The 27,566-nt window shown below is 35.3% G+C and overlaps 1 protein-coding gene across 5 annotated transcripts in view; it reads left to right on the top strand.

Annotated features, from left to right (window-relative positions):
- Window positions 1-23,785, top strand: part of NBN (nibrin) — a 47,606-nt gene extending 23,821 nt beyond the window's left edge. For all 5 annotated transcript variants that reach the window (XM_057307752.1, XM_026495779.4, XM_026495780.4 and 2 more), the window contains 7 exons: window positions 1,168-1,443; window positions 3,396-3,840; window positions 9,688-9,759; window positions 10,906-11,061; window positions 14,024-14,137; window positions 22,195-22,244; window positions 23,602-23,785. In XM_057307752.1, coding sequence (XP_057163735.1) covers window positions 1,168-1,443; window positions 3,396-3,840; window positions 9,688-9,759; window positions 10,906-11,061; window positions 14,024-14,137; window positions 22,195-22,244; window positions 23,602-23,632 — 1,144 coding nt within the window. In that variant the 3' untranslated portion in view covers window positions 23,633-23,785. The remainder of the gene's footprint in view (window positions 1-1,167; window positions 1,444-3,395; window positions 3,841-9,687; window positions 9,760-10,905; window positions 11,062-14,023; window positions 14,138-22,194; window positions 22,245-23,601) is intronic.
- The last annotated feature ends 3,781 nt before the right edge of the window (window positions 23,786-27,566 follow it).

The raw sequence follows: 27,566 nt of genomic DNA, 5'->3' as shown, positions 1-27,566 counted from the left end.
TTATGGTAAAGTTTTTTTGTTGTTCCTTACAAATGTGCATGGAAGACTGTAAAGAATTACACTACTTTATTTGTGACTGTTGAAACAAGTTTGGAATAAATTTGTACTATGATGTTGCCTTTATCTGAATATTACTTTAACTTTGGAGCAATACTTTCTATGTGTCTACCTGGCTATCTTAATAATTAATATTTGCTCATAAAGATAGTTTTCTAGTGGTTTTCTATTTGAAGAGGTTTTTTGTTCTTTGGGGAGTTTTTTTTTAAGCAAGCAGAGGTCACTTGTATTCTGTGGTATTTTTCATTTAAGAGAGTGTATTATATTTTAAATAATACATAGTGAACTACTCATACTGAAAAATACTTGTGATATCACTATATTAGATCATATTTAAATTTTTAATACATCTTTTTTTATATTGAGTCCAGATGTAAGTTTTTAAAGAGAAACTATTATTTTGAAAGTCATGTATATGACCACTTCACTTGTTTTTTTGTGAAATAAGAATATTAAAGGCAGTTTATGTAACCATACATTGTGGAACCGTGTGTGTGTATGCGTGTGTGTTTTAAATATTTTTCTGGTAGTATAGAGTTATATTCTACTCTAGGGACTGCCATCTGGCTTAAATGTAACCATATCAATTCATCTATATTCCTGCCATCTGGCTGGAATATAACCATATCAATTCATCTGAATCTAAATTCACCTCATTTAGATCTAAATGGGATCTAAATATCTCATTATGTATGATGCTGGAGTTATAGATTGTTCTTTTTCTGATTTTCCTTTTTTTATTTTTTGCGTGAAAATAATTATAAAATTTTAAACAAAGAAAAAATTATCTAAGATTATCACCTAGTTTAATTTATAATAGAATACTAGGTTGATACTCAGTGTGTGTATGACAGTTTTTTATAGTAGAGTATGCTGGACGTTGTGTGCTATAGGGAATGAAGACGAGAATGTTATCATTTGTCGTTAGGGAGCGTTGATCAAAAAGGAGCAAGTTTTTTTGGGATAGTGAGATATATTCCCTTAATTATTGTCTAAAGATAATTATGTTCTAAAGCTGTATCACATGAGTACTATTTAGAGGACTTTTTTTCTAGATAAAAATTGCTATAAATTTTATTGTTTACATTGCATTCTTTTCTTTTGTTGCAGTATGGATTTGAGTGAAAGACCTAAAGAAATCAAAATCTCCAGAGTGGAACAAAAATTCAGAATGCCCTCACAAGGAATATCCACTGTGAGGGAACCCCCCAAAATAATCTCTAATGATAACAGTGCAGTATCAAATACTCTGGAAAGGCTGAAAATCCCAACCTACCAGCTTTCACCAACTAAATTCTCAGGTGTAAATAAAAGTGGAGGTCAGCCTTCTCAGCAGCTGCAGACCAACTCCATCAAAAACTACTTTCAGCCTTCTACCAAGAAAAGGTATGTTTGTAAATAATACTTCTCTGTGTCTCTGAAAAATATTAAGAGAATGGCATCTAGCCTGTTGCGCTGGACTATGCTTCTGTAGAAAACTGACCCTTTGACCTCATTCCCTCTCAGAAATGTCCCATGTCTGCTTCTTCACTAGGTCTTTTAATAGATAGATTCTCCCTCACCCCTTTTTTCTTGTGTACCTTAAGCTTATCTGTTGTTTCACTTTGCTGTACTCCTTTTGAAGAAGAGCTTCCCACGCCTCAGTTCTTTGAACTTCTCTCACTTCCTCTAGGACCATGCTCCCTCAATTATTCTGTCATTTTCTAGCACCTTTTTTTTTTTTTAAGATTTTATTTATTTATTTGACAGAGAGCGAGACAGCCAGTGAGAGAGGGAACACAAGCAGGGGGAGTGGGAGAGGAAGAAGCAGGCTTCCAGCGAAGCATGGAGCCCGATGCAGGGCTCAATCCCAGGATTCTGGGATCATGCCCTGAACTGAAGGCAGATGCTTAACAACTGAGCCACCCAGGCGCCCCATTTTCTAGCACTATTAATTATTCTAGGTCGTTCACTATTCAAAAGCTCTATCTCATTTTTGTATTTTAAAACTTTCCCTTGACTTGGTTCTTTCCTCTAGCTACTGCCTCTTGTTTTTCACAGTAATTATTAAACTTCTTAGAAAAGGAGGTTATTGTTATTGCTCCCATTTCTTAACCAGCAATATTGCATCTTGATGTGATGTCCTTGAAAGTAACCACTGACACAGTTGCCAACTCTAGTGGCCTTTTGGTGCTATTCAACTCTTGAACCTTTCTCTTCTGTATAGTGTCTTGGTTTTTGTCGTAGTTGGCCTCTCCTGGTTGTTTTGTCTGTCTGACTTTCCCCTTTGCCCCCTTTGGGGACTTCTTTCCCTTTTTCTAACACTACTTTTTATATGCCGTATACTGTACCTTCAGAGTTTCATAACTTTATTACAAATGATCAATATATGTGGCCCTAACTTATCCCTTAAGCTTCACTTCTACTTTTCTACAGGAATTTTCTGCTGTTTTCCCAAATAATAGGCATAAACCTTTTCCCCTCTGTCATCGAATACATATTTTTTTTATTAAGAGTTCATTTTGTCAAAATCTTTGACTCTTTCTCTTTTGCCTCCCCAAAACAGTAGTATGATTCTTATTTTCATTGTTTTATAAATTCCTCCCTTTTCATCTGTTTGTATTGCCCACCCTCTGACTCAAACTCTGACCACCTGAATTATTAGAAAAACCTCTTGATCAGTCTGTCTAGTACCCTGATAGTAGGTTAGTATTACTAAAATATCACCTTGACTATTCCAATTTACCATGAATTCATTAAACTTCTGGGAAGCAGAGATCCACATTTTTATGTTCTCTATGAACCTTAGTACAATTTAAATGAATAAAGTACTTACTCAGTACTTAATGAGTGAAACAATATTGTACAGAAAACTCTTAGTCATATATTCACGTATTACTTGCAGTATATAGTCTGTACTGTATTCCAGATTTAGCCACTCTGACTTATTATCTTGAATCTAGCTCTCATTAACCCATCAGATTTTATTCCCAAGGTAATTTTTCCCTGCCTACAAGTTCCCTACATTGTAAAGTAAGCTATTGCTTCCTGGCAACAAGTGCTTTGTATTTTTATATCTTTCTACCTTCTCCTCTACATTGATTTATCCTACTCTGCCTTAGCAGAGAAGATAGACCTCTCCCTATTGTTTTAGCCATTGGTTTGATAGTCCTATGAAAACATTAGTGTCCATATGAATTATGCCTTTTTTCTGATGTCCAATTTTTTTTATTTCCAGTGATATTAATAAAATTAAAAATATTGTGAATTAAGTGGGGGGAGTGAATATTGCCAAACCAAAAAATTGCTTACCTGTGTTCATTTTGTTTTGCTTTCTTTTCTCCTTATTTAAATCTAAGGGAAAGAGATGAAGAAAATCAAGAAATTTCTTCACCCAAATCAGCAAGAATAGAAATGTCTTGTTCTCTTTTAGAGCAAACACAACCTTCTACACCCTCAGTATGGAAAAATAAGGAGCAGCATCTATCTCAGAATAAGCCTGTGGAAAAGAAACCAGATAATTTACTTACAGATAGAGATTTAAAATCCACTGTGAAAAATTTTGTCAGTAAATATCTTTCTACAGAAAAACTAAGATCAGAAAAAAGAAAAGAAATTGATGATTTAGCCATAGAAGATGAAGTATTAGATCAGTTATTCAAGGACACAAAACCAGAGTTAGAAATTGGAATGAGAGTTCAAAAACAAGAGGAAGATGTCAATATTAGAAAAAGGCCAAGATTGGGTATAGAAACAAATGGCACTTCTGATGATGAAGTAATATCAGAAAGTAACAGAATATCTGTAAGTAACATTTTTTAATGAGAAGTACTACAAATAGAAACTTAAAATGTTAAAAAGAAATTTGTGACGGTATAAGTATTCATTCACTCTGTTTCCTTGAGAAAAAAGTTAGTATCTTCAACACCCAGTATTAAGTACAAGAATTTGTTAGTTGATAAGGTAAACATTAAAAATACGATTTTTCTTTGGTAATATATAATAAATGACAACAAATAAAACTGTTATTCATGATTGTTTTAATAGATTTGCAGACTATACTATTACTATACTACTATATCAAACCTTTGGCCTTGATGGTAAGTATAGGAGATGCCTTAATAGAGGAAACAGACACAGAAAAATGAAGAAAGTTGGTGAAACAAACTACTAAGTAAATTTTTAGCATAAAATAGGTGTAACATTACTAGAATTTTTATTTTCATTTTGATCTTTAATATCCTATTTTCCTGAATGTTGATAATTTGTCTTACCACTTCAGATTATTTCCTATTTTATGTGTAAGTAAGCCTACCATCTGTAAATAGTTAGGTCATTAGGTGGGAGCACTGACCACATGAAGTTAAAAGGTAATATTCTGATCTTTTATATAGGTCCATTAGCTCCACTCTCATTCATGGTTGTGGTCATCCCCTCCTATAAATGACTACTGTGTAAGGACAGGACTAAGGAAAAGGGTAAGAATTAAGTGATTGGAAGGTACAGTGATTCAGTAGGTATTTGTTGAGAACCTAGTGAATATCAAGCACTATAAAATCTATAACTACTGTTGAAAAAACAAAGAATATGTCCTGTTTAGCCAAAATAGTGGCATCTTCATATGAAGCAGAGAATCCTCATTGTTTCTTTTTTTTTTTAATAATAATATCTTTTTATTATGTTATGTTAGTCACCATACAGTACATCCCTGGTTTTTGATGTAAAGTTCGATGATTCATTAGTTTGTGTATAACACCCAGTGCACCATGCAATACGTGCCCTCCTTACTACCCATCACCAGCCTATCCCATTCCCCCACCCCCCTCCCCCCTGAAGCCCTCAGTTTGTTTCTGTCCATAGCTCTCATGCTTCATTCCCCCTTCTGATTACCCCCCCTTTCTTTATCCCTTTCTTCTCTTACCGATCTTCCTAGTTCTTATGTTCCATAGATGAGAGAAACCATATGATAATTGTCTTTCTCTGCTTGACTTATTTCACTTAGCATTATCTCCTCCGGTGCTGTCCATGTTGCAGCAAATGTTGAGAAATCATTCTTTTTGATAGCTGAGTAATATTCCATTGTATATATGGACCACATCTTCTTAATCCAGAGATGCCCTTCTCATGTGTTGAAGGGCATCTCGGCTCCTTCCACGATTTAGCTATTGTGGACAATGCTGCTATGAACATTGGGGTGCATATGGCCCTTCTCTTCACTATGTCTGTAGAAGAAGACACAGAAAGATGGAAAAATATTCTATGCTCATGGATCGGAAGAATTAACATAGTTAAAATGTCCATGCTACCCAGAGCAATCTACACTTTCAATGCTATCCTGATAAAAATACCAATGGCCTTTTTCAAAGAACTGGAGAATCCTCATTATTTCTTTTGAGTGACTCCTAAATGCCCTTCGGTGGACCAGCTGTGTCAGAATCAGCTGGTGAGCTTTTTTAAAAATATGAATACCTAGACCAAAACCCCAGAAGGTCCTGATGTAATACATCCAGTTTTTTTTTTCCGGAAAAAGTTTCCTCGTTTTATGAGTTAAGAATTCCTTTTGCTGTCTTTAAAAAATTCTAAAATCTGGCTTAAAGAAGATAGGGTTATTTTGTTCCTATAAAAGAAGCCCAGAAGTAGTAACTGAAGCTGCTTGGAAGTTTCATGGTATTAATTTCTTAGGTGTCTGTTTTTCTCTCTACAAGGTGACACCTCTAGCCATCATGTCAGCTTTACAGGGAGGAAAACAGGGTGGAGAGGGGATAGGGTAAAGGCCTTTCCACTTGAATTCGTCCTCACTTTGTAAGGAACTCTCTCAGAAATCCCACTTTATAACTCTGGTCATTGGCCAGAATTTAGTCCTGGACTGCACCACTCTGCATCCCTCACCTTCACTCTTCAAGAGAGTATGGGAAGTGTTTTAAGCTTGGCACATTGCTGTCCCTAACAAACTAAGCATTAGATAAGTAAGGAAGAAAGAGTGGATATTTAGATATCTTCTAGTCAAGTTGAGAACTTCAGAGAAAGAGGGATTCTTTATTATCAAAGATTAGCTAGCACTTCACAGAAGAGAGAAATTGAACTGGGTGGGTTTATATATCCTGTAAGTTACCATCCTATAAGTTTAGGAATTTCCACTGTAGTGGAAGTTAAGTAAGTTTAATGTGGTATTTGGTGAAATCCAAGGGTTGATTTCCTAACTACGTTTAATAAATTTACATCTCTTTATAAAGTTATGTTTACTACTATTACAACTTTACATTGTTACTTTAGCTCCAGACTATTCCAAAATCTGTGTTGAGACCACTTAGTATTATAAGCATTTAATCTTTAGAAAGTTAGACTCTATATTATTTTACTTACACCTTTGGAAATGCATTTCCCTTGCCATGTCCTTCCCCCTGTATTTATTTCTGTTTTTTCCTGACATGTTCTTCGTTTCTCTCTCTAGTCTTCTTGTCCTATTATCTGCTTCAATTTTTAATAGCCTTTTTTTTTTCCCCCTTCAATTCTTTCCCAGATTGGTCCTCTGCTCACAGTATCTGCAGCTCTTTCTGGAAATGGTTGTGATTTTAATAACAGACCTCTTTGGTCCCTCCTATATGACTGCTAATTAATCTTCCTGAATACTATACATTGACTGTACATTCTCCCAGGGCTCATGGTCACCCAAGCATTTGGGCATTAGATACCAGAGTGGAAGAGCCAGGAAGTGAGTGTTATGCACCAGTAATTCAGGAACCATTAAACAGTCTTTTGTGGATCTAAAAAGACCTTTCATTTAATAGCCAAGGTTTACATGCTATGTAATGATATCAGGGAATACAGTCATTTTATTTTGCTTTGTGGTTCTGTAGCATAATTTCCTTTGTCTTTATTTTACTGATTTAGAATTCATAACATTCTAAATAAAAATAGTGTAAAATAAATACATTGTAGAAGACTTGGAGAGTGTATAGTGATTTGATTGTGATGCATTTTGGGTATACTAAAAGTTAAATCACTGTGTTCTAGCACTATACATTTTTAGTAAGAACCTGTTACAAAAGTGTTTTTGCTTTCAGTGTAAGATAATTTTTGACGATTTTGTATTTTGAGATAATTGTTGATTCACATGCAGTTGTGAGAAATTATATAGAGAGATCCAATATACCTTTCATCCTGTTTCCCTAATTGTATCATCTTGTGTAACTGCAGTATAGTATCACAGCCAGGAAATTGACTTCGATGCAATTCATCAGTCTTAAACAATGGGAGATTATTTTTAATTCTTTCATTTTTATAAATTTGTTGGAAAGTCCTTGTAGATGTTCATGGATTAAAGGAATTGCACTTAATTTTTCTAGCTATGTAAGTGATTATTGGAAAAAATTTCTCAATCCTTTCATTTAAAAAACTTTTTGCAATTTTAAGGCAAAAATGTGATACTTCTCTTTAACATTGGATTCCTTATGTATATTTCAGAAAAGTAATTTCTAAAATATGTTGATGGTAGAACTATACTTTTTCTATTTTGGGATTTAAATACAGATTCTAGCACATCTGTAAGATTTTTTTCTTTTTTTTAAAAGATTTATTTATTTTAGAGAGTGGGGGCTAGGAAGCAGAGGGAGAGGGAGAGAAAGAACCGTAAGCAGGCTCCCTGTTGAGCATGGCACCCATCCTGAGGCTTGAACTCAGGACCTGAGGTCCTGACCTGAGCTGAAACCAAGAGTTGGACACTTAACTGACTGTGCCACCCAGGCGCCCCTGTAAGATTTTCTGTAAGCTGAAATACAAAGCTGTTGGCTAGACTCCTGCTAGGCGTTTATCCTCGTGTGTGTGTGTGTGTGTGTGTGTGTGTGTGTGTGTGTGTGTATAAAAATAAAAATATATGAGAGCTGTGCCTCAGTCTTGGCCTTAAAATTTCCCAGTCTCCATAAAATGCAAACATGACTCATCATCTTTGTTTACATTCCTTTTCTTAAATGCACCCACTATCTACAGAGCATCTTTTCTTCACCTCATTCCACCCTCCTATTCTAAATTAAGGTTTCCTCCTTTATCTCTTAACTGTAGCGTCTTCCAAAGTCTAGTAGTAATACCTACCACTTACTGGATACCATCATTCTGTTTACAGCAACCCTGCAGTGAAGCAGCAGTACTATATGTATTGAACTGATTAGGAAATTGGCAGTAAGAGGTATTAAGTAATTGGCAGTGTCGCGTAGCTGGGTTTTGAACTAGGGCGAAAATACAGGGCTACTCTGCTCTTTAGGCTGTTCCTTTTGTCAGCTTTCTCAGAATGTCATATATTCAGTTATTCTATGCAGTGGGCATGCTGACATGAGAGGATAAGTTTGATAGGGCTTTAAGAGGTAGAATCTTCAGGACTTGGTGATTGACTAAGCATGAGAAATGAAGAGAGAGGAAAGAGTATAGGATAATTCCCAAGCTTAGAGTCTGAGGGCCTGGGTAGGTTGTAGTATGATTCTCTGAGATAGGAAATAACTTGTTCAAGAGGATGAGCAAGTTTGAGGGAGTAGGGCATGATGGGGTCAAGGTGTGGGAGAGTAAACTGTTCTGTGAAAACTTCAGTGGATGATGTATACGAAAGTAGTGAAAGGGCAAATGGTAGGCTTGGAGTATAAATTTTTACTCTTACTATTGATAAATGAAGACATTAATTCTCTTTAGTCTGTAGGGAAACAAAGTATGTACGTTTGTTTTCTGCCCCTTCTTTCCAATTTTCTTACTATAATTTTTCTGAATTTTTATTACTGAATCATTGGAAATTTGTTGTAAAACAATATGCTCACCTATTGTATCCCAAGGGATTATAGTTTTTACTGAAAGTATCAGAAAGCCATCTATGTAATATGCTTTTATCGGGAACTTGGTCTGGAGATATGAATATGAGGGGTAGTATGACTATGCAAAGCAGTTTCCATTTTATTGCAGACAAATATCTTGAGAAGTTAAAGTAGCCCTATTTCCTTTTTCCTGGATTAAGGGTGATTCAAAATTAAATGCTGGAATCCTTGAAAAATGTTTTTATTTTAGACTGTAAAAGTAATACATAATTGTGTAGAAATATAGAAAATAGAAACACAACAATTGCTGATAATCCTACCGTAATCTGGATAACCATAGTTGATATTTTGGTATTTTCTTTTTTAAATCTTATTTTGCAAACTTGGAATCAACTGTTAATGCGATTCTGTAGCTATTTTTTATTTGCTTATAATCATTTCTCATATTAAAAAAAAACTTATATGGGGCGCCTGGGTAGCGCAGTCGTTAAAGCGTCTGCCTTCGGCTCAGGGCGTGATCCCAGCGTTCCGGGATCGAGTCCCACATCGGGCTCCTCTGCTGGGAGCCTGCTTCTTCCTCTCTCACTTGCCTGCTGTGTTCCCTCTCTCGCAGCCTGTCTCTCTGTCACATAAATAAATAAAATCTTTAAAAAAAAAAAAAAAACTTATATGAACTTAGATTGTTTCCAAATCTTTGCTCTTGTATCTCATACTACAGTGTCTTTTTCTCTCTATATTCTATTCTCATAGCTTCTCTAGGAAAGATACTTGAAAATCAAATAACTGGGTCAAGAACATAAATATCTTTAAAGGTACCATTTTATAATTTCTATGAACAATGTTTTTTTTATTTCTTTAGCAAGAAAATGAAATTGGGAACAAGTGTGAGCTCAAGAAAGATCCACTGTGGTCTACTAAAGAAGAATTATCTGTGAGGAAATTTTTATTAATTTTTATAAAGACTTAAGAACCAACATCTCATCAGTTTCTGTCAGTTTACATTCTTAGGATTAATTATTTCCCTTTCTATAATTTTGATCTTTTTCATAATTATGTCTCCTCTGGTAATGGGTAGATCAAATTTAACCATGATATAACAAAGAGAGTTTGGAGAAAAGCCTAAGTGTAATTTCCTGCCTTCTACTGCATAGATGTGTGATCTTGAACAAGTCACTTTCACATTTATGAACCTCAGGTCTTCAGTTTATAAAATTAGGTCGACACTTTTCCAGCAGGGTGGTTGTTTATATCAAATAGAGTAATGGATGTAAAATATTTGGAAACCCTAAAAGGTACAAAAGCATTAGGTCGTTGTTAACTCTAAATTAGAGTTCCTAATGACATTGTCATTAGTAGATGAACCTTGTCTTTTGACTTTTCACTGTTTTTCTTTGTCTCCCTGTCTTTATTTAGTCCTGTTGCCACTTTCCATTTAATACATAGTAAAAGTTTTAAAAACTAAGCTGGTCAGCCTTGAGCAGCTGTAGCAATGTTGATATGTAACTAACTAGGTAATAGTAAATGACATAAGGAATCTTATCCAAACAGGAAGGAATCTTTAGGCTGATTTAATAACTATTACTCTGCGATTAAAAAGTGGCTTTCAGTTAATGAGGAGTGTATCCAGAATTAATAATTTTTTGGAGGTGTCAAAAATAATAAAATACAAATTACTGAAAATCCAAGAAAGCTTAAATATATTCGATGAGAACTTGTAGAACAGATTGTTGTAATAAAGTTTATGGTTTTAATGAAAAGAAGTAGACAATACTGAGATTTCTTGCTAAGAAAATATATACAATAAGATAAATTATTGAGATGATACTAGAATAAACTACTAAATTAAAATGCTATATGCTTTTAGTCTTCTAGCATAGATGTTATGTTTCTAAATTAGAGTATTTAAGTAATTTTCTTGTTTGAAGTAGATATTTGTTTCCAAATACAAAGTTTGCGTGCCAGAAATAAACCTTTTTTACTATTTTTTCAGGTATTTGAACTTTTTTCTGTAGCTCCCCAAATGACAAGTAATTTTCTTTTTCCTTTTTTTTTTTTTCTGCTTATGTATCCATTTAAGATCAAAGATGAACTTCAGGATGATGGTGATATGCTTCCAAGGAAGATATTACTAACTGAATTTAGATCACTGGTGGTTAGTAACTCTACCTCCAGAAATTCATCTGATGTAAATAGTGATTATGGTCAACTAAAGAATTTCAAGAAATTCAAAAAGGTATGGTATTCCTTTAACTAAAATATCACAAGAGGGCAGTGTTTGAAATGTTTTTAGAAATACCACTGATGCTAAATAGTAAAAGCAGTTCATATTGAAAACCGATGTTATTTCTTCTGCTTAAAACATTTAAAATTACTCTAGGAAGGACATGAACTGACAGGTAATGAATATATGAATAAATATATGATGAATATTCATTAAGACTGAAGTCCATAAAGGGTGCTGTTTACCTGGCCTTCCCCACCTTAAGTGGCAGGCGTTGGGTTGTATTGATAGGGTCAATCATCTATGTCTACCTGAAGGGGTTCTTTAACTCAGGATTTATGAAGATTAACAGATCTGTTGAAAATAGCTGAGCACATTAAATAATGAAAAGTAGGCACTTTACTATTATATGTATATATAAAGAATACAAATATGTACCCTGAGTATTATCATCAGACCTGAGCTGCTGCTCCTCTAGGAACTGGTAAGATGTTTAATTTATCAGTATGGTTAAAAGAGTATTTCTGATCTAGTCTGTATTCTTTTGTTGTCTTTTCTGGAATATTTGCTTCTTATTCCATAGCTATTACTGACCGCTACCTTTTGCTTAAGCATTTAATCAGAATATACTAATTTTGTCAAAGGTGATTTCTGTGGAAGACTGCTTTTCACTAGAATATGATGTCTATGATTCTTGCTATGCTGTGAGGTGTTATAGCTTTTCCTCTCGAATGTGAGCTACTATTAACATTTGTCAGTTGATTTTTTGCCTACTATGGCAATGTATAAAAGGTTCTGAACTCCATCTCTTGTACTTAGAGTGGAAGATGGAAATATCTCCCACTTAGATGGCACCCACTTTCCCTTTTCCATCCCACAGGTGTGGCTCATGAATACCACAGGGTTATTCTTAACTGTTTGGTTACTTCATGTTCAATATGTTACTGAGTCTCATTGTTAAATTAAAATTCAAAAGGCATAGTATTTTTTTGTTTTTAATGAAATAACCAAAGATAAAGTAGTAATACTCACTGTTGACCCAGGCATGGTAAAGAAGTATAGAGTAGTACAAATTTCTGAAAGTAGTTTGGAAAATTTTTAAACTCTTAAAAATATTACTATCTTTGACTAAGGAATTTTTTTGAGACTGTAAAAGAATTTCAAACCGAAATTATATGGCAGGATGATTTAACTAGATTGGCTCTAATGAAAGAATTTGTCTGTTTTTCTTTGTATGCCCAAATTCAATGACGTGCGTCTATTTGTGCTTTTAAAACAGTGTTTAATGATGAAAACTATTTTAAAATTCCCTTTCTGGGGCATCTGGGTGGCTCAGTTGGTTAAGCGTCTGCCTTCAGCTCAGGTCATGATTCCAAGGTCATGATTCCTAGGGTCCTGGGATGGAGCCTCGCATTGGACTCCCTGCTCAGCAGGGAACCTGCTTCTCCTTTTGCCCCTCCTCCTGCTCCTGGTTCCTCTGTCCCTCTCCCTCTCTTTCTCTGATAAATTTAATTTAAAAATCTTAAAATAAAATTCCCTTTCCACTTCATATATTGAAATTTTAAAGGTATGTTCCATAGATATTAAGGATTTATTATTTCCTAAATACAATATTAGCAGTGTGCTTCATTTGCATTTTCACAATATTTTTAGCACCTCTTTATATAAGCCATTAAAGTTTTAATTAAAAATATAAACTGTTGCCATCTCCAGCATCTTTGGCTAGATCTATAAATTAGAAAGTTTTGAAGACATAAATTTTCATGAGTTCTAGACAAGGCTTAAACCTTGAAGTCTTCAGAACAAAATATGATACTTTATAGTCTCTATATGCACCTTAAGTTGCTTTAACTGCCAAATGATGAGCTAAGGCCATTTTTTAATAAAAACTCCCAATTAAAAATCTTAGTTAAATTCTTGTACATAAATCCCAGTGACAGTCACTAAATCTGGGTATAGCAATAGCCAAAAAAAATAGGGCAAAAACATGGATCTAGCGTAGTGCTTCTCTCTCACTCACTCCTATTTGTAGGATATAAACATCTTTGGCACTTATGTCTTTTCTGTTTTTTTATTTTATTTTTTATTATGTTATGTTAGTCACCATACAGTACATCCTTAGTTTTTGAGGTAGTGTTCCATGATTCATTGTTTGCGTATAACACCCAGTGCTCCATGCAATATGTGCCCTCCTTAATACCCATCACTGGCCTATACCAATCCCCCACCCCCTTCCCCTCTGAAGCCCTCAGTTTGTTTCCCAGAGTCCATAGTCTCTTGTGGTTCATTCCTCCTTCTGTTTACTCCCCCTTCATTCTTCCCTTCCTTCTACCGATCTCCCTGCTATTTCTTACATTCCACAAATGAGTGAAACCATATGATAATTGTTTTTCTCTGCTTGACTTATTTCACTTAGCATAATCTCCTCCAGTCCCGTCCATGGATGGCACTTATACATGATTTATACCGTGCTTTTCTATTTGGCTTTTTAAAAAAAATGATGGTTTTGGGGCGCCTGGGTGGCACGGCGGTTAAGCGTCTGCCTTCAGCTCAGGGCGTGATCCCAGTGTTATGGGATCGAGCCCCACATCAGGCTCTTCCGCTATGAGCCTGCTTCTTCCTCTCCCACTTCCCCTGCTTGTGTTCCCTCTCTCGCTGGCTGTCTCTATCTCTGTCGAATAAATAAATAAAATCTTAAAAAAAAAAAAAAATGATGGTTTTGAGGGTGCCTGGGGGGCTCAGTTGGTTAGGTGTGTGACTCTTGATTTCTGCGCAGGCCATGATTTCAGGGTTGTGAGATTGAGCCCCACATCAGATTCTGCCTTGGTGGCAAGTCTGCTTGGGATTCTCTCTTTCCCTCTCCCCCTGCGCCATTCCCCGCCCCTTGTTCACACTCTCTCTTAAAAGAAAAAAAAAAATGAGATGGTCTTAATTTGTTAATGCATTTAACCTTACTATTTTTACTATATAACAGGTCACATTCCTTGGAGCAGGAAAACTTCCACACATCATTGGAGGATCAGATCTAATAGCTCATCATGCTCGGAAGAATACAGAATTAGAAGAATGGTTAAGGCAGGAAATGGAGGTCAGTAGGAAGTGAGGCCTGGTAATTTGCTTGTTACGTTTTGGTCCCTCATGGTTTCTTTAGAGCAAATCCTTAAAACCAGACTTAAAGATAATTGACCTAAGGTCTTTCATTGAGGAAAATTCCTAAGTTACAGAGCATTAAGATAATTTGTACCTTTCCATAATACTTCAAGAGACTTTTAGACTTATTAAAAAAACAAATGAATTAAGTTTATATCCTAATGTAAGGGGGAGAAGAGAGACTTAGCCTACAAAAATGTAAAAGAGGGGCGCCTGGGTGGCACAGCGGTTAAGTGCCTGCCTTCAGTTCAGGGCGTGATCCCGGCGTTATGGGATCGAGCCCCACATCAGGCTCTTCAGCTATGAACCTGCTTCTTCCTCTCCCGCTCCCCCTGCTTGTGTTCCCTCTCCCGCTGGCTGTCTCTATCTCTGTCAAATACATAAATAAAATCTTAAAAAAAAAAAATGTAAAAGAAAGCTAAAGGATAACAATTAAAAGATGGTTGTGCAGTCATATGGGGGTTATTGCAAATAATACCAATTACATAGTATATGAATGTACTGGGCTTTCCCGATCTGGAAATTACCTTTCAGTGGCTCTGAGAATTTCTGTCATTATTTTATTGAGTTATTACCTTTTTCCTGTTCTCTTGTATCTTTTTTTCCCCCCTATGATTAATTTTTTAAAGAACTGCCATACTGTTTTCCAAAGTAACTGCACCATTTTACATTCTCACTAATAGTGCACAAGGGTCCAGTTTCTCCATATACTCTTCAACACTTGTTATTCTCTTGTTTTTGATAGTGGGCATCTAACTGGTGTGAACCTTATTGTGGTTTTGATTTGCACTTTCCTAATGATTAGTGAGGTCGTGCATCTTCTCAAATGCTTGTTGGCCGTATATCGTTTTTGGAGAAATATCTATTTAAAAATCACTTCCCATTATTAATCAGATTGTTTCTTTTCTGTTGTTGAATTAGAAGTGTTCTTTATGTAGTCTGAATAATAGTCCCTTATCAGATGTATGATTTGCAGGTGTTTTCTCCCTTTCTCTGGGTTGCCTTTTCACTCTGTTGTTTGTGTATTTTGATGCACAGAAATTTTAAATTTTGATATAGTTCAGGTTATCAATTTTCTTGTTGATACCTGTGCTTTTGGCATCATATCCAAAAAATCATTGCCAAATCCAATATCAGGAAGTTTTTCCCTTTTTTCTTCTAAGTGTTTATAGTTTTAGCTCTTATATTTAGATCTTGAATTGATTTTGAGTTAATTTGCATAGGTGTTATAAGGTTAGTTTAACTTCGTTCTCTGTTATATACTTTAACACTTTGGTTTAATGATCAATGAGCACACCATCTCGAAGGTGAAGGAGTGAGTCTTAAGTCAGTTATACTATAGGCAACAGATTCCTGTGGGAAACTCACCTTAATGCCTCCTCCCATGGGCACTTGTTACTGATCTATCTCATTTTTCCCCAGAGTCTTTCTAAGTTTTAAGAAAGTAAGAGAAATTGTTAAATAATGTTGATAAATTATTAAGTGGTAACTATATTTAGTTCAAATTCTTAAACTTTTTGCTATGAAAACTTGTCAAACATATACAAAATAGAGTAGTAAAACAAACCCAAAACACAGCTTCAACAAGTATCAGCATTTGCACATCTTGCTTCATCTGTTCTCTTTCCCAGCTTTTTTTCTTTCTGGATTTTAAAGCAAATCCCAGTCATTTTATCAATTCATTTATATTTATATGTTCAAACATACACCAATTTCTGATCAAATATGTATTATGTCAGAGTGTGCTTTTCTATATACTTTTATTGTAGGATACTTATATAATCAGTTCATGTTGTTTGAAATCCTAGACTAGGACCAGCAGCATCAGTTTGATACTTGAAATTGCTTTAGAGTTTTATAATTTTGCATACTTGTTTTATGGCATGTCTTTGATCATATCTATAACTAATATGTTGCCTAAGTCTCAGGAAACCAAACCTCAGTTATAACATTGGTCTTCTGGGAAGATATGAACTGCTTTACAGCCCTCCGTGTTAGAATGTGATTTTCAAGAATTCATTGTTTACATATATCAGCTACATATATTTATATACCCTGTAATGAGAACTGGCAGGGAAGATTATAAAAATATGCTTCTCTTTTTTTACTTTCTTCTTGGGTATTTAAAGTCCTAGTGGATATTATGTAAAACAACCATCTACCTGATTCATAATTCCTTCTGCCCCTTTACTTTTAACTAGAGAATTTAATAAAATTTATTAAAGTAGCAACTTTTTGCTATAGAGGAAGTTACTGCGTGGAAGTTAAGATTTCAGAAACACATGACTATTGAATTGAGAGATAATCAGAGGTCTCTTCCAAAGTTAGAAAGTTTTCTTCTTAGCCTTTGTATTACCTGATTATCCAGTGCTCCTGGAACCCAAAGGTGGGCTCCAGATAGGTCCTGTCAGCAGACTATTTGAAGTAGGGCTTTTGGTAATTGGTGGGTAGGGGTATTATATCTTTCTTGAACTCCAGTTTGACAGAAGCCAAATTTCATTTTCTTCTCTATCTTATTTTCTATATACTTTATCTCTTTTTTCCTCTGGATTGTATTTTTTGGTCACTTCTCTAGATTATCTTCCAGTTTGGTACTTTTTCTTTCCACTCTGTCTTGTTGGTATTCCCACGCATCCACTGAGTTTTCATTCAGCCTATTATATTTTTTCAGTTCTGGTTGTCTGTTTCATTCATCTCTAGGTCTTATTGTTCCCTACTGATATTTTTAAGCTTCTCTTGTATTCTTTGCCTAAAGTGTTTGTTAATATACTACTCTTCTCTTATGGAGCCTTGTTTCCAAGTATATATTTTGTGATAGTTGTGAACTGCTCATTTTCCTTGGAATTTGATCTGTGGGAATTCCTTGAGTCCAAAGTTCAAGTTTATTTCCTCTAGAAAAGATATATTTGTGTCTGCCAGTCTTGTTCTACCAGTATGAGACCATTTTAGCCTCCACTTGTGATTTTTTTGGATCACCTATGTAGTTAATAAGTATTTGGACCAGAAGCCTGAGTAAAGGCCAGCTTGTCACTATAAACTTAAGAGTTTTTAAAATTTTTCCTTCACCCTGTGTTAGGGTCGAGGCAGGCAAGTTTCTTTCTTACCTGCTTTTTGCGTTATACAGTTTATTCCTCTTTTTCTCTAATACTGGAGTCTTTTCTTAGATTCCCCATCTTTGATTTTCTATCATATCGCTCCTCCCCCATACAAAGATTAAAGCAGAGCCCAGTTTTTTTATGCTTTGCAGATACCCACAGGGCAAAGCAAAAGCTGACCATGGTACTTGTTAACTTCTGAGGGTTTTTATTTTGCTTCATTGTGGGTTAATGTAGTCTTCAGCAATTTGTGTTTAAAAATGCTTTTTAATCAAAAAATTGTTAGGAAGGTCACCAAAAAAAGTAGGGTTTTTAAGGTCACTCAGGGTATTTAGTGTCAAAAAATGAAAGAATGGAAGTCATATCCTTTCCTCCTTTCTTTTGTGAATGAATAAATGGCCTTATTTAAAATGTACATTTCAAAGAATTACGGTGGTACACAAAAGAATGATGAAGTTAAAATCCTGAAGCCAAGAAATGACCCATTTAAACATGAAGTGAATTATTCCAGATATTTCTTTATTGAAGAGGAGTAATAGCCAGGGAGTGGAAAGAGAAGGAGAGAGATTGATAGAAGGAAGTAAAGCTGAAAGCATTGCTGAATTTTTGCAGATGTTTCTTCTTTTCAAGGTATTTTATTTCCTGAGATTCCTCTAAGACCAAGGGGTGATAAATATAACCAAAAAAAAAAAAAAAAAAAAACCAAAAAAAACCATCGTCAGGTTAGAATCCATATTTGTTTCAAACTGCCTATTTTGATTTTATATATATTTTTTGGCTCCCTGCTGTAAAGTGAGGAAATTATTTGTACTTCCTCCCTTCCCAACCGCCCCCCCATCCCACAGTCCTTCCTTTTCTCCCTTTTTAGAAGGTGACTTGCATGCCTGCCCCATTCCTTAGGCTTGCAAGTTAGTAACAATGAGAATATGTCTGAGTGTTGATCAGTTTTCCTGGAATACAGTATGTTATTTTGATTTGCAGATGCAGGTCTTTTTATTTCAAAGAACTCTTCTAATACATTTTCGAAAGCATTTTTGTATTTGTTGGGTTCTCCACATTTAAGACGTAACTGTCCTTTTATTAGATCACCTTTGCCCTCCACATCCATTTCTTCTGCATTCACTGTGGTTTTCCTAAGCTCTTTTTACTCTGTCAGAAATTCACATTTCAGTTGTGTCTGTTCTGTTCCTCATCAGCTATGTGATCTTGGGCAGATTACTTTCTTATGCTTTGCATTTCTTCCTGGGTAGAATGGGAACAATAATAATACCTCTGTTTCACAGAATATTTGTGAGGATTAAATAAGACGCTACTTGTAAAGCATTTATAACAGTGGAAACAGTCACTATTAGGTATTTCCAATTTATTTGATTCTGAAATAGTGTTATTAATAAGTCTCAGTTTGTTTACTTAGCATTTCTTTCCTTTTCATTGTCATTGTGGTTTTTTGTCATCTAATTTTTTGGTTTTTATTTTATTGCTTTCATGTTCTTAGTAACTTCATTTTTTTATCCTTGGGTTATTTCTTACAGACTAGGTTCTTCATCTGTCCTGCATGTTCTATTCCAGTTGCTGTCCTTTTTTTCCCCTTTAGTATGTAGAGTAGTTTGCAGTTTCTTTCATCTTGCAGTTGTTTAGAGTAAAATACCCTGTCCAGGTACTCTGCTTTGTGAAGCATCGTATGCTATCTTGTGCAGGAATTACAATCTAAAGACAGGTTGTGCAACTGATGAATTATTGAACTCTACATCTGAAACTAGTGATGTACTATATGTTGGCTAATTGAATTTAAATTAAAAAACAGATGAATGGATAAAGAAGATGTGGTATGTATACTCAGCTGTTAAAGAATGAAATCTTGCCATTTGCAATGATGTGGTTGGAGCTAGAGTGTATTATGCTAGGCAAAATAAGTCAGCCAGAGAAAGACACATACCATATGATTTCACTCATATATGAAATATAAGAAGCAAAACTGATGAACATAGGGAAAGGGAAGGAAAAATAAAATAAGATAAATCAGAGAGGGAGGGGAACCAGAAAAAACTCTTAATTATAGGACACAAACTGAGGGTTGCTGGAGGGGAGTTGGGTGGGGGGGATGGGGTAATTGGGTGGTGGGCATTAAGGAGGGCACTTAATGTAATGAGCAGTGGGTGTTATATGCAACTAATGTATCACTAAATTCTGCCTCTGAAACTAATAATACACTATATGTTAACTAAGTTGAATTTAAATAAAAAATTAAAAAAAAAATAAAGACAGTTTATGAGGCAAAAGTGAATGTAGTCAGAATTAATCCTACCCAAGCTCTTTGTGTTCTGGTAGAGAACAGAATTATCTTGGTGGCTCCATACCATTAGTATGGCATTGTGCTCAATCAGAGGCGAATTGCATGTACCATCTAATTTCTGTTGTCTGGAGACTATGAATCCAGGAAAGGAAGGGTTCAGCTGGAGCTGTGTGCTGCTCCTTCCTGGAACTGGAATTAAATGTGTACCATGGGGTGTATCTAATCCCAGAAGACAACAACCTGCCATTGTAGGTTGTTTACCTTAATTTGTGAGGGCTGCATGGAGCCTGTGCTTGGGTCAGTGTCAGTCCCACTCACTTCCCTGTGCCGTTTGTCCCTTTCCAGCAGTCCATCAGCCGTGTTTTTTCTGCTCAGCCTTTTTCCCAAATTTGGAGCATTACTAAGCATTCTCAGGTTTGGTTTTAGTTTGTTTAATGTTAGGAACATGTTGCAGCAATCTTTTGGTTCTCTGCAGGCTACTTTTCTCAAGTCTGTGGCTTCTTGATTACCATGGCTGTAAGGTTTTGTTTCTTTTCTAGCTACAGAGGAGTTGAGAGAATGACAGTGGCGCTGCTGACTTTTTTCTGTCTTTAGTTTATTTGATTAGAATTAGTAGGGAGCCTGTGTTGTAGATTTATTCCACCAGATCTCTCTTTTTGCTAAAGCAGTTTTAGGTGCATTAGTTTGGATTTACTCTGTAAGACAATAGAGTTAACTTTCTCACGCACTTACGGTGTCTGTGTATAAGTATGCTACTGCCTTGATGTCCCATTTCCCGAGGCTTTTCCCAGCTGCTCTTCTTAAGTATTTTTTGCCTTTCATTCTTTTTCAGTTTTTTTTGCTCTACTTCTGCTTCAGACCAGTCTTCTTTTTCATAATTACCTAATCCATTCCTGAAGTTTCCTTCGATGTAGGATATTTTCATTTTGTGCGTTAAACGTAATAACTCTTTGAGACACTGTCCAACCTGATTTGAATTTCAAAAGACTGGATATGTAATTCTCCCCAACCCTTTATAAAAATGCCAGTAATATGAGTATTTCTGTTTCTTAAAACAATTTTACTTAATGTTTTTACTAAGACATAAAATAAAGCTGATTTTTGCTTACTGATGGCTGGTTTATGAAAATATTGTCTTTCCATTTATGTTCTGCTATACCTATTAGAAAATGTGGAAAAATGTAATGTCATTTTGATCACCTTATGAGTAGAAAATCATTCTGTAAGAATCCCTGCAAGACATTCTTCTCGGCCCTTTCCAAAGATTCAGAATCAGTATAATAGCATGGTTGAGACCTGGTCAAATCCCAGTTCTTCCATCTGACAATCTTTTGATCTTCTGCAAGTTACTTAAACTAAGTCTTTGCTTCCTTATTGGTTAAAACTGGGATAATAGTCTAATAGTAATAATGAAGTTATATGAAGATTAAGTGAGATGCTTTTAGAAGGAGTTTTAAGACAGTATCTGGAAATACACAAATGTAAGTTATTAACAGTAAAAATAAATAGTATGTACCTTTAAGGAGCTTATGGTCTTTTAGCAAAGATAAGATACAGAATTATAACAGGGAAATAGGTAGGCATCTATGTGTTGTATAGCTGAAGTTTTATGGGAGTTCTTCATAGCAGGTGTTATTTTTATTTTTTAAATGGAGAGGATTGAAAAAACATTGGTAAAGTAGTGAAGAACATGTTCCTGGACAGATAGTAGGCACTAAATTATTATTGAAATGAATACACACTGAGAGATTGTCAGATATGGAAAGAGGAGGAAAAGGTAATTTTCTGGGCAGAGGGGAAAACGTGAATACAAGCAGAGGGACACAGGGTATTTGTTAAGAGGAAGTCTGGTTGGTTGGTTGTTTTGTGGTTAAGTTTTAAACTGGCATACAGTGTTCGTGAATAGGGGTGTGAGAAGTGATTGAGAATGTAGAAAGGCGCCAGGTTATAAGAGCCTTTCCCATGTTAGGGGTCAAACTCAGGAATTTGTGTTTTCTTTGATAGGTTCAAAAAAAAAGTCATTGAAGGGTTTTGATCGGCATATGATAGGACTTGGACTTTAGAAAGAGGCACCCAGCACAGAGTTATTCTGGTCCTAACTCTCAAAGGTGCGTTAGGAGTTTAACGAGTTTGTGTTTATAATTACTTTGTTAAGCAGCAGCTGCAGAGCCCTGACTTGGGACCTTGGGGAAGAGAGCCACTTCACCCGTATAACTGCTCTAGTTGAAAGTGGGGTAGATTTTGCCCTCTCATCCCCTTCATCAGTCCTATGACCTCAAAACAATGATATTTCATTCAATAGAAGGGTTTTTCTGGAAAAAAAAAATTAAAGACTCAAGCTAGCAGTACATACATACGTTGGTTGCCTTTGATGGAGAGGGGATTGGCTGGAGAAAGTTGTTTGATTAGAGGACTTTTGCAGTAGTCTTGGCATGAAGTGAAAGTAGGATTTGATGAATGAGGGAAATACTGCAGAGGCAAGAACTCATAGACGTGGTGACTTCCTGGATGTGGAAATCTCCGAGATGACTGACCACCCAGTATGGCAGTTGATTAACCACACATTCATCATTGAACACATGTTTGAAATTATGTTAATTTTGACAGGTGCAAAATCAACATGCGAAAGAAGAATCTCTTGCTGATGATCTCTTCAGGTAAAGTTTAATTTCATCTTTCTCATGAATCTTTGAGATGTGTATAAATTTCAGTTTTATTCATAGAGATTAAATATTCATTTCTTCTGTCTTTAGAAATAGACACAGGGTGCCTGGGTGGCTCAGTTGGTTAAGCAGCTGACTCTTGATTTCAGCTCAGGTCGTGATCTCAGAGTCATGGGATTGAGCCCCCGCATCAGGCTCTGTGCTCTGAGGAGTCTGCTTGTTTTTTTCACCTCTGCTCCTCCCCTGACACGCACACATGCTCTCTCTCTCTCAAATAAATAAAAAAAATAAAATCTTAAAAAAAAATAGACACTTACTCCCTTCACCTAAGGAATGTTTTGTTTTTAATGTATGTATGGTTTTGTGTTATTTTGCTTTTTATTGCTTGAGCACCTCTCAGTTGGGTTTGCTGGATATATCTTTGAGGTTTGGGGGTATTCAGCTGAACTGTATCTCAAGATACTTAAAATTGTTGTGAAGGCATTCACACAGAAGAAGGGTCCTGAACTGGTAAATTTGGCTGATACATTTGTGAGATTTTCAGCTCTGAGTTGAATTATGAATGAATGGGTTTTGAGTTAACACAAATAAAATACCAGAGCATTTGTTCAGTTTTAGTTGGCACAAGCATAAAAACAAGAGGCCGAATTAGAGTTTCAAATTGGGTTTTTGTGGGAGGTTTAGAGGAGTTATAATGGGTGGTTACAATTTAATTCTGATTTAACACGTTTTCAGCATTTCTCCAGGCCCAAAACCTTATAATAATTAGCTCTCAAATGCAAATAGTATAAAATAAAATTATCAACTATTTATCTACTTATAGGTAGGTACTGACTAGGGGAGAATAACATTTTCCTAAATATTTTTGAATCTGTTTTGCAGCCAGTTTGATTCTTTAATTTCATTATTGACAGTGTATGTATCATTGGTCAAAATGTTGACAAATGGTGCTGATCTTTCATAAATAGTTAAGAATATCTGGTTGCAAAATTTGTTTAATTACTGTAGGAGAAAATTTTATAAAGTGTGTGTTTTAGGCTCATTATACTCTTTTATGCAATTGTTATACTTTACTTGGGAGTGGAAGAAGTTTGAAGCCATACTGGGATATGTGTAACCATGTATTTTTAAACTGTTTTCATTAATTATTTTAATGCTTTTACAGTAATTTTTCTATTGTTGATGTTTTATTTTTACCAAATATTCATCAAACCAACATCAAAAGGATAAATGAAAGTAAAAACATCAGTGCTTCATATCAGATCCTAAGGATAAAATTGGCATTCTCATTGTGTTTGCCAAAGTGTGACTATGTTTTGAAAACCCTTTAACATTATTTCTTTCTTTGCAGATACAATCCTAATGTAAAAAGGAGACGGTAACTGAGGATTTTGTAAAGAAGCCAGAGAAAAACATTTCCTATCAAGCATTTACATCAAGTTTCCTCTGGGATACATTCATTAAGTATATAGAAAGGATTTAAATTCCAAAGGTTTTATGGCCTTAATTTGTTGAATAAAATGCACAAAACTCCATTCTTTTGTATGTGACAGTATTATCCAGTTTTCAGTCTTTGTTGTCTCATCTCTTAGGGTAATTTTTTCATTTCTAAATGTGGCTTTTTACTTATTGAATATTTAATATAGTCACAATTCAAAATTTTAAAAGTATAAAAGGATAGTAAATGAAAAAGTCTCCCTTCCACCACTGGTCTGGCGGTTTGGTTCCCCTCCTCCGAGAAAATCCATGATACTCATTTCTTATGAGTCTTTCCAGAGATTTTTGCTGCCTCTTTAAATTTCTATGCATATTATTTTCCAGTAATTTCCTACAAAAATGATAGCATAGCATATGCAGTATTCTGGACGTTGTTCTTTTTGGCCAAATGGGTTGGAAGATCATACACACATCAGAGCATACATTTTCCCCTCATTATACCATAGTCTTCCTTGAGCTGAAGTGACACAAATGAAGTGGATTTCAAGGGTGAAGATGTCACCCACATATTATTCTAGTACTAGAAAAGACAATATGGAAGACTTCATCAAGCTTGTAGATGGATTTTACTAGAATGGGAAGATTTATTTGGTGGTCTTACTGAGCTGGGTGTGTATCTCTTGAGCTTCTTAGAGTCCTGGTTTTCCTGTCTGCAAAACAGAAATGATAAGATTGTCTTCTTTCTTTGTTAAAGGGAGATGGTAAGAAAAAATATCTTTTTTCCAAATTTTGTAATATAGACAACTTTGGATGTACATTAGAATTATAGTAGACATTTTATCAACTCTAAGGACTGATGCATTAAGTTATGGGAAATAGAACAAATCTTAATGGTCTCACATAGGTTCTGCCACCCTAATGAGCTAAACATTTTAGGTTGTTAGAGATAGCCTAGCATGAAAAATTATATTGTAAGTTACTATGTACTGTTGCTAGATCCTCATGGAAGATTATTGATGTTGAACACCTTTTCATGTACTTGTTGGCCATTTGTATATCTTCTTTGAAAAAAAAGTCTATTCAGCTCCTCTGCCCATTTTTTAAATTGGTTTGTTTTTTGCTGTTGAATTGTAGGAGTTCTTTATATATTTTGGATATGAATCCCTTATCAGTTATATGATAATATGCATTTATTTTCTCCCATTCCATTGGTTGCCTTTTTGTTGATTGCTGCCTTTCACGTGTGGAAGCTTTTTAGTTTGATGTAGTTCCACTTCTTTATTTTTTATTTCATTGATTTTGCTTTTGGTATCAAATCCAAAAAAATCATTGTCATGACTCATGTCAAGAAGCTTACCCTCCTATGTTTTCTTCTAGGAGTTTCATACTTTCAGGTCTTACATTTAAGTCTTTAATCCATTTTTAGTTGGATTTTTATATATGGAACAAGATGGTAGTCCAGTTTCATTCTTCTGCATGTGGCTATTCAGTTTTCCTGCAACCATTTATGAAGAGACTATCTTTTCCCTGTTGTATTCTCATGGATCCTTTGTCAAGAATTAATTGACTATAAAACGTTTGACTTTATTTCTGGGCTCTCTATCATGTTCGATTCCTCTATGTGGCTTTTTATGCTAGTGCCAAATAGTTTTGATTAATACAGCTGTGTAATATACTTTGAAATCAGGAAGTATGGTGCCTCCAGCTTTGTTCTTTCTCAAGACTGCTTTGGTCATTTGGAGTTTTCTTATGGGTCCAGCTTTATTTTTTCACATGTGAATATGCAATTATTCCAGCACAATTTATTGAAGAGACTCTTCCATTGAGTGTTCTTGGCTCCCTTGGCAAATACTAGTTGGCATATATACGTGGGTTTATTTTTGGGCTCTCAATTTTATATTTGTCTTGGTGTATTTCTTTTTATGCCAGTACCATACTGTTCTGAGGACTATAGCTTTATAGTATAGCTTGAAATAAGGAAATGGGGTGCCTACTGCTTTGTTCTTTCTCAGGATGTTTTGGGCTATTTGGGATCTTTTGTGGTTCCACACAAATTTTAGGAGTGCTTTTTCTACTTCTCTAAAAAATGCCATTGGAATCTTGATAGGGTTTGCATTGAATCTGTAGATGCCTTTTAGTAGTATTGATACTTTAACAATATTAATTCTTCCAATCCACAAACAAGGGATACTTTTCTATTTGTATCTTCTTCAATTTATGTCATTGGTGTTTTGTAGTTTTCAAAGTAGAGATCTTTTACCTCCTTAGTTAAATTTGTTCCTAAGTATTTTGTTTTTGGTGCCATTTCAGATTGGATCTACTTCAGAAAATTTGCTATTACTGTATAGGAATGCTACTTGTTTTTGTAAGTTTTTTTTTTTTTTTAAGATTTTATTTATTTATTTGACAGAGACAGAGATAGAGACAGCCAGTGAGAGAGGGAACACAAGCAGGGGGAGTGGGAGAGGAAGAAGCAGGCTCTTAGCAGAGGAGCCTGATGGGGCTCTATCCCAGAACACTGGGATCACGCCCTGAGCCGAAGGCAGATGCTTAACGACTGAGCCACCCAGGTGCCCCCGTTTTTGTAAGTTAATTTTGTTTTGTAGCCTGTAGTTTTACCAAATTAATTGATTAGATGTAACAATTTTTTGGTTGAGTCTTTAGTATTTTTTATAAAATGATGTCTGCAAATAAATACAATTTTATTTCTTCCTAATTCTGATACCTTTTTTTAAAAGATTTTATTTATTTGAAAGAGAGAAAGAGCATGAGCAAGGGGAGGGGCAGAAGGAGAAGCAGCCTCCCCGCTGAGTAGGGAGCCCAATGTGAGGCTCCACCCCTGGGCCCTGGGATCATGACCTGAGCCACCCAGGTGCCCCCAATAACCTTTTATTCCTTTTTCTTGCCTGACTGCTCTAGCTAGCACTTCTAATGTTATGTCGTAGAGGAGTGGTGAGAGTGGACACCCTCATCTTGTTCCTGATCTTAGAGGGAAAGCTTTCAGCCTGTCACCATTGAGTGGGATATTAGCTGTGTGCTTGTCATGAATGGCCTTTATTATGTGGAGTTACATTCCCTCTGTACCTACCTTGTTAAGAATTTGTATCATGAATGGATGTCAGATTTTGTCAAATGGCTTTTCTGCATCTATTCAGATGACTATATGATTTTTAACCTTCATTTTCTTAAAGTTATGTATCACATGGAGTTATTTGCAAATGTTGAACCATGCTTGTGTCCCTGGTCGTGGTATATGATCTTTTTAATGTATTGTTGAGTTGAGTTTGCTGTTTTGTTGAGGATTTTTTTGCATCTGTGTTCACCAGGGATATTGGCCTGTAATTTTATTTTCTTGTAGTGCTAATTTTTTGCTTTTGCCATCAGAATAATGCAGGCCTCATAAAATGAGTGTTTCTTTCACTTCTGTTTTTTGGAAGAGTTTGAGAAGAATTGACTTCAATTCTTGTTAAATGTTTTGTAGAATTCACCAGTGAAGTCACCTAGTCCTGGGCTTTTCTTTGTTGATAGGTATTTGAGTACTGATTCAGTCTCCTTAGGAACACTCGATCTATTCATATATTCTATTTCTTCATGACTGCACCTGTGTTGATTATATCCTCCTACAAATTTAGCCACTGTTGCAAAGTTCTACAATTTTTTGGCATATAATTGTTCATTATAGTCGGTTATGATCCTTTATGTGGTATCAGTTTTAATGTCTCCTCTATGATTTCTAATGTTACTTTGTAGAGTCCCTTCTCTCTCCCTTTTTCTTTTTTTCTTTTTTCTTTTTTCTGTTTAGCTAAAGTTTTGTTAATCTTTTGAGAGGGAAAAAAAAAACAGGCTTAGTTTCATTGATCTTTCCTGTTGTGTTTAGTC

This window comes from Ursus arctos, unplaced genomic scaffold (assembly GCF_023065955.2).
Source record: "Ursus arctos isolate Adak ecotype North America unplaced genomic scaffold, UrsArc2.0 scaffold_6, whole genome shotgun sequence".
Lineage (NCBI taxonomy): Eukaryota > Metazoa > Chordata > Mammalia > Carnivora > Ursidae > Ursus > Ursus arctos.
The sequence above is the reverse complement of the archived record's forward strand: the minus strand, read 5'-3'. Positions and strand labels throughout refer to the sequence as shown.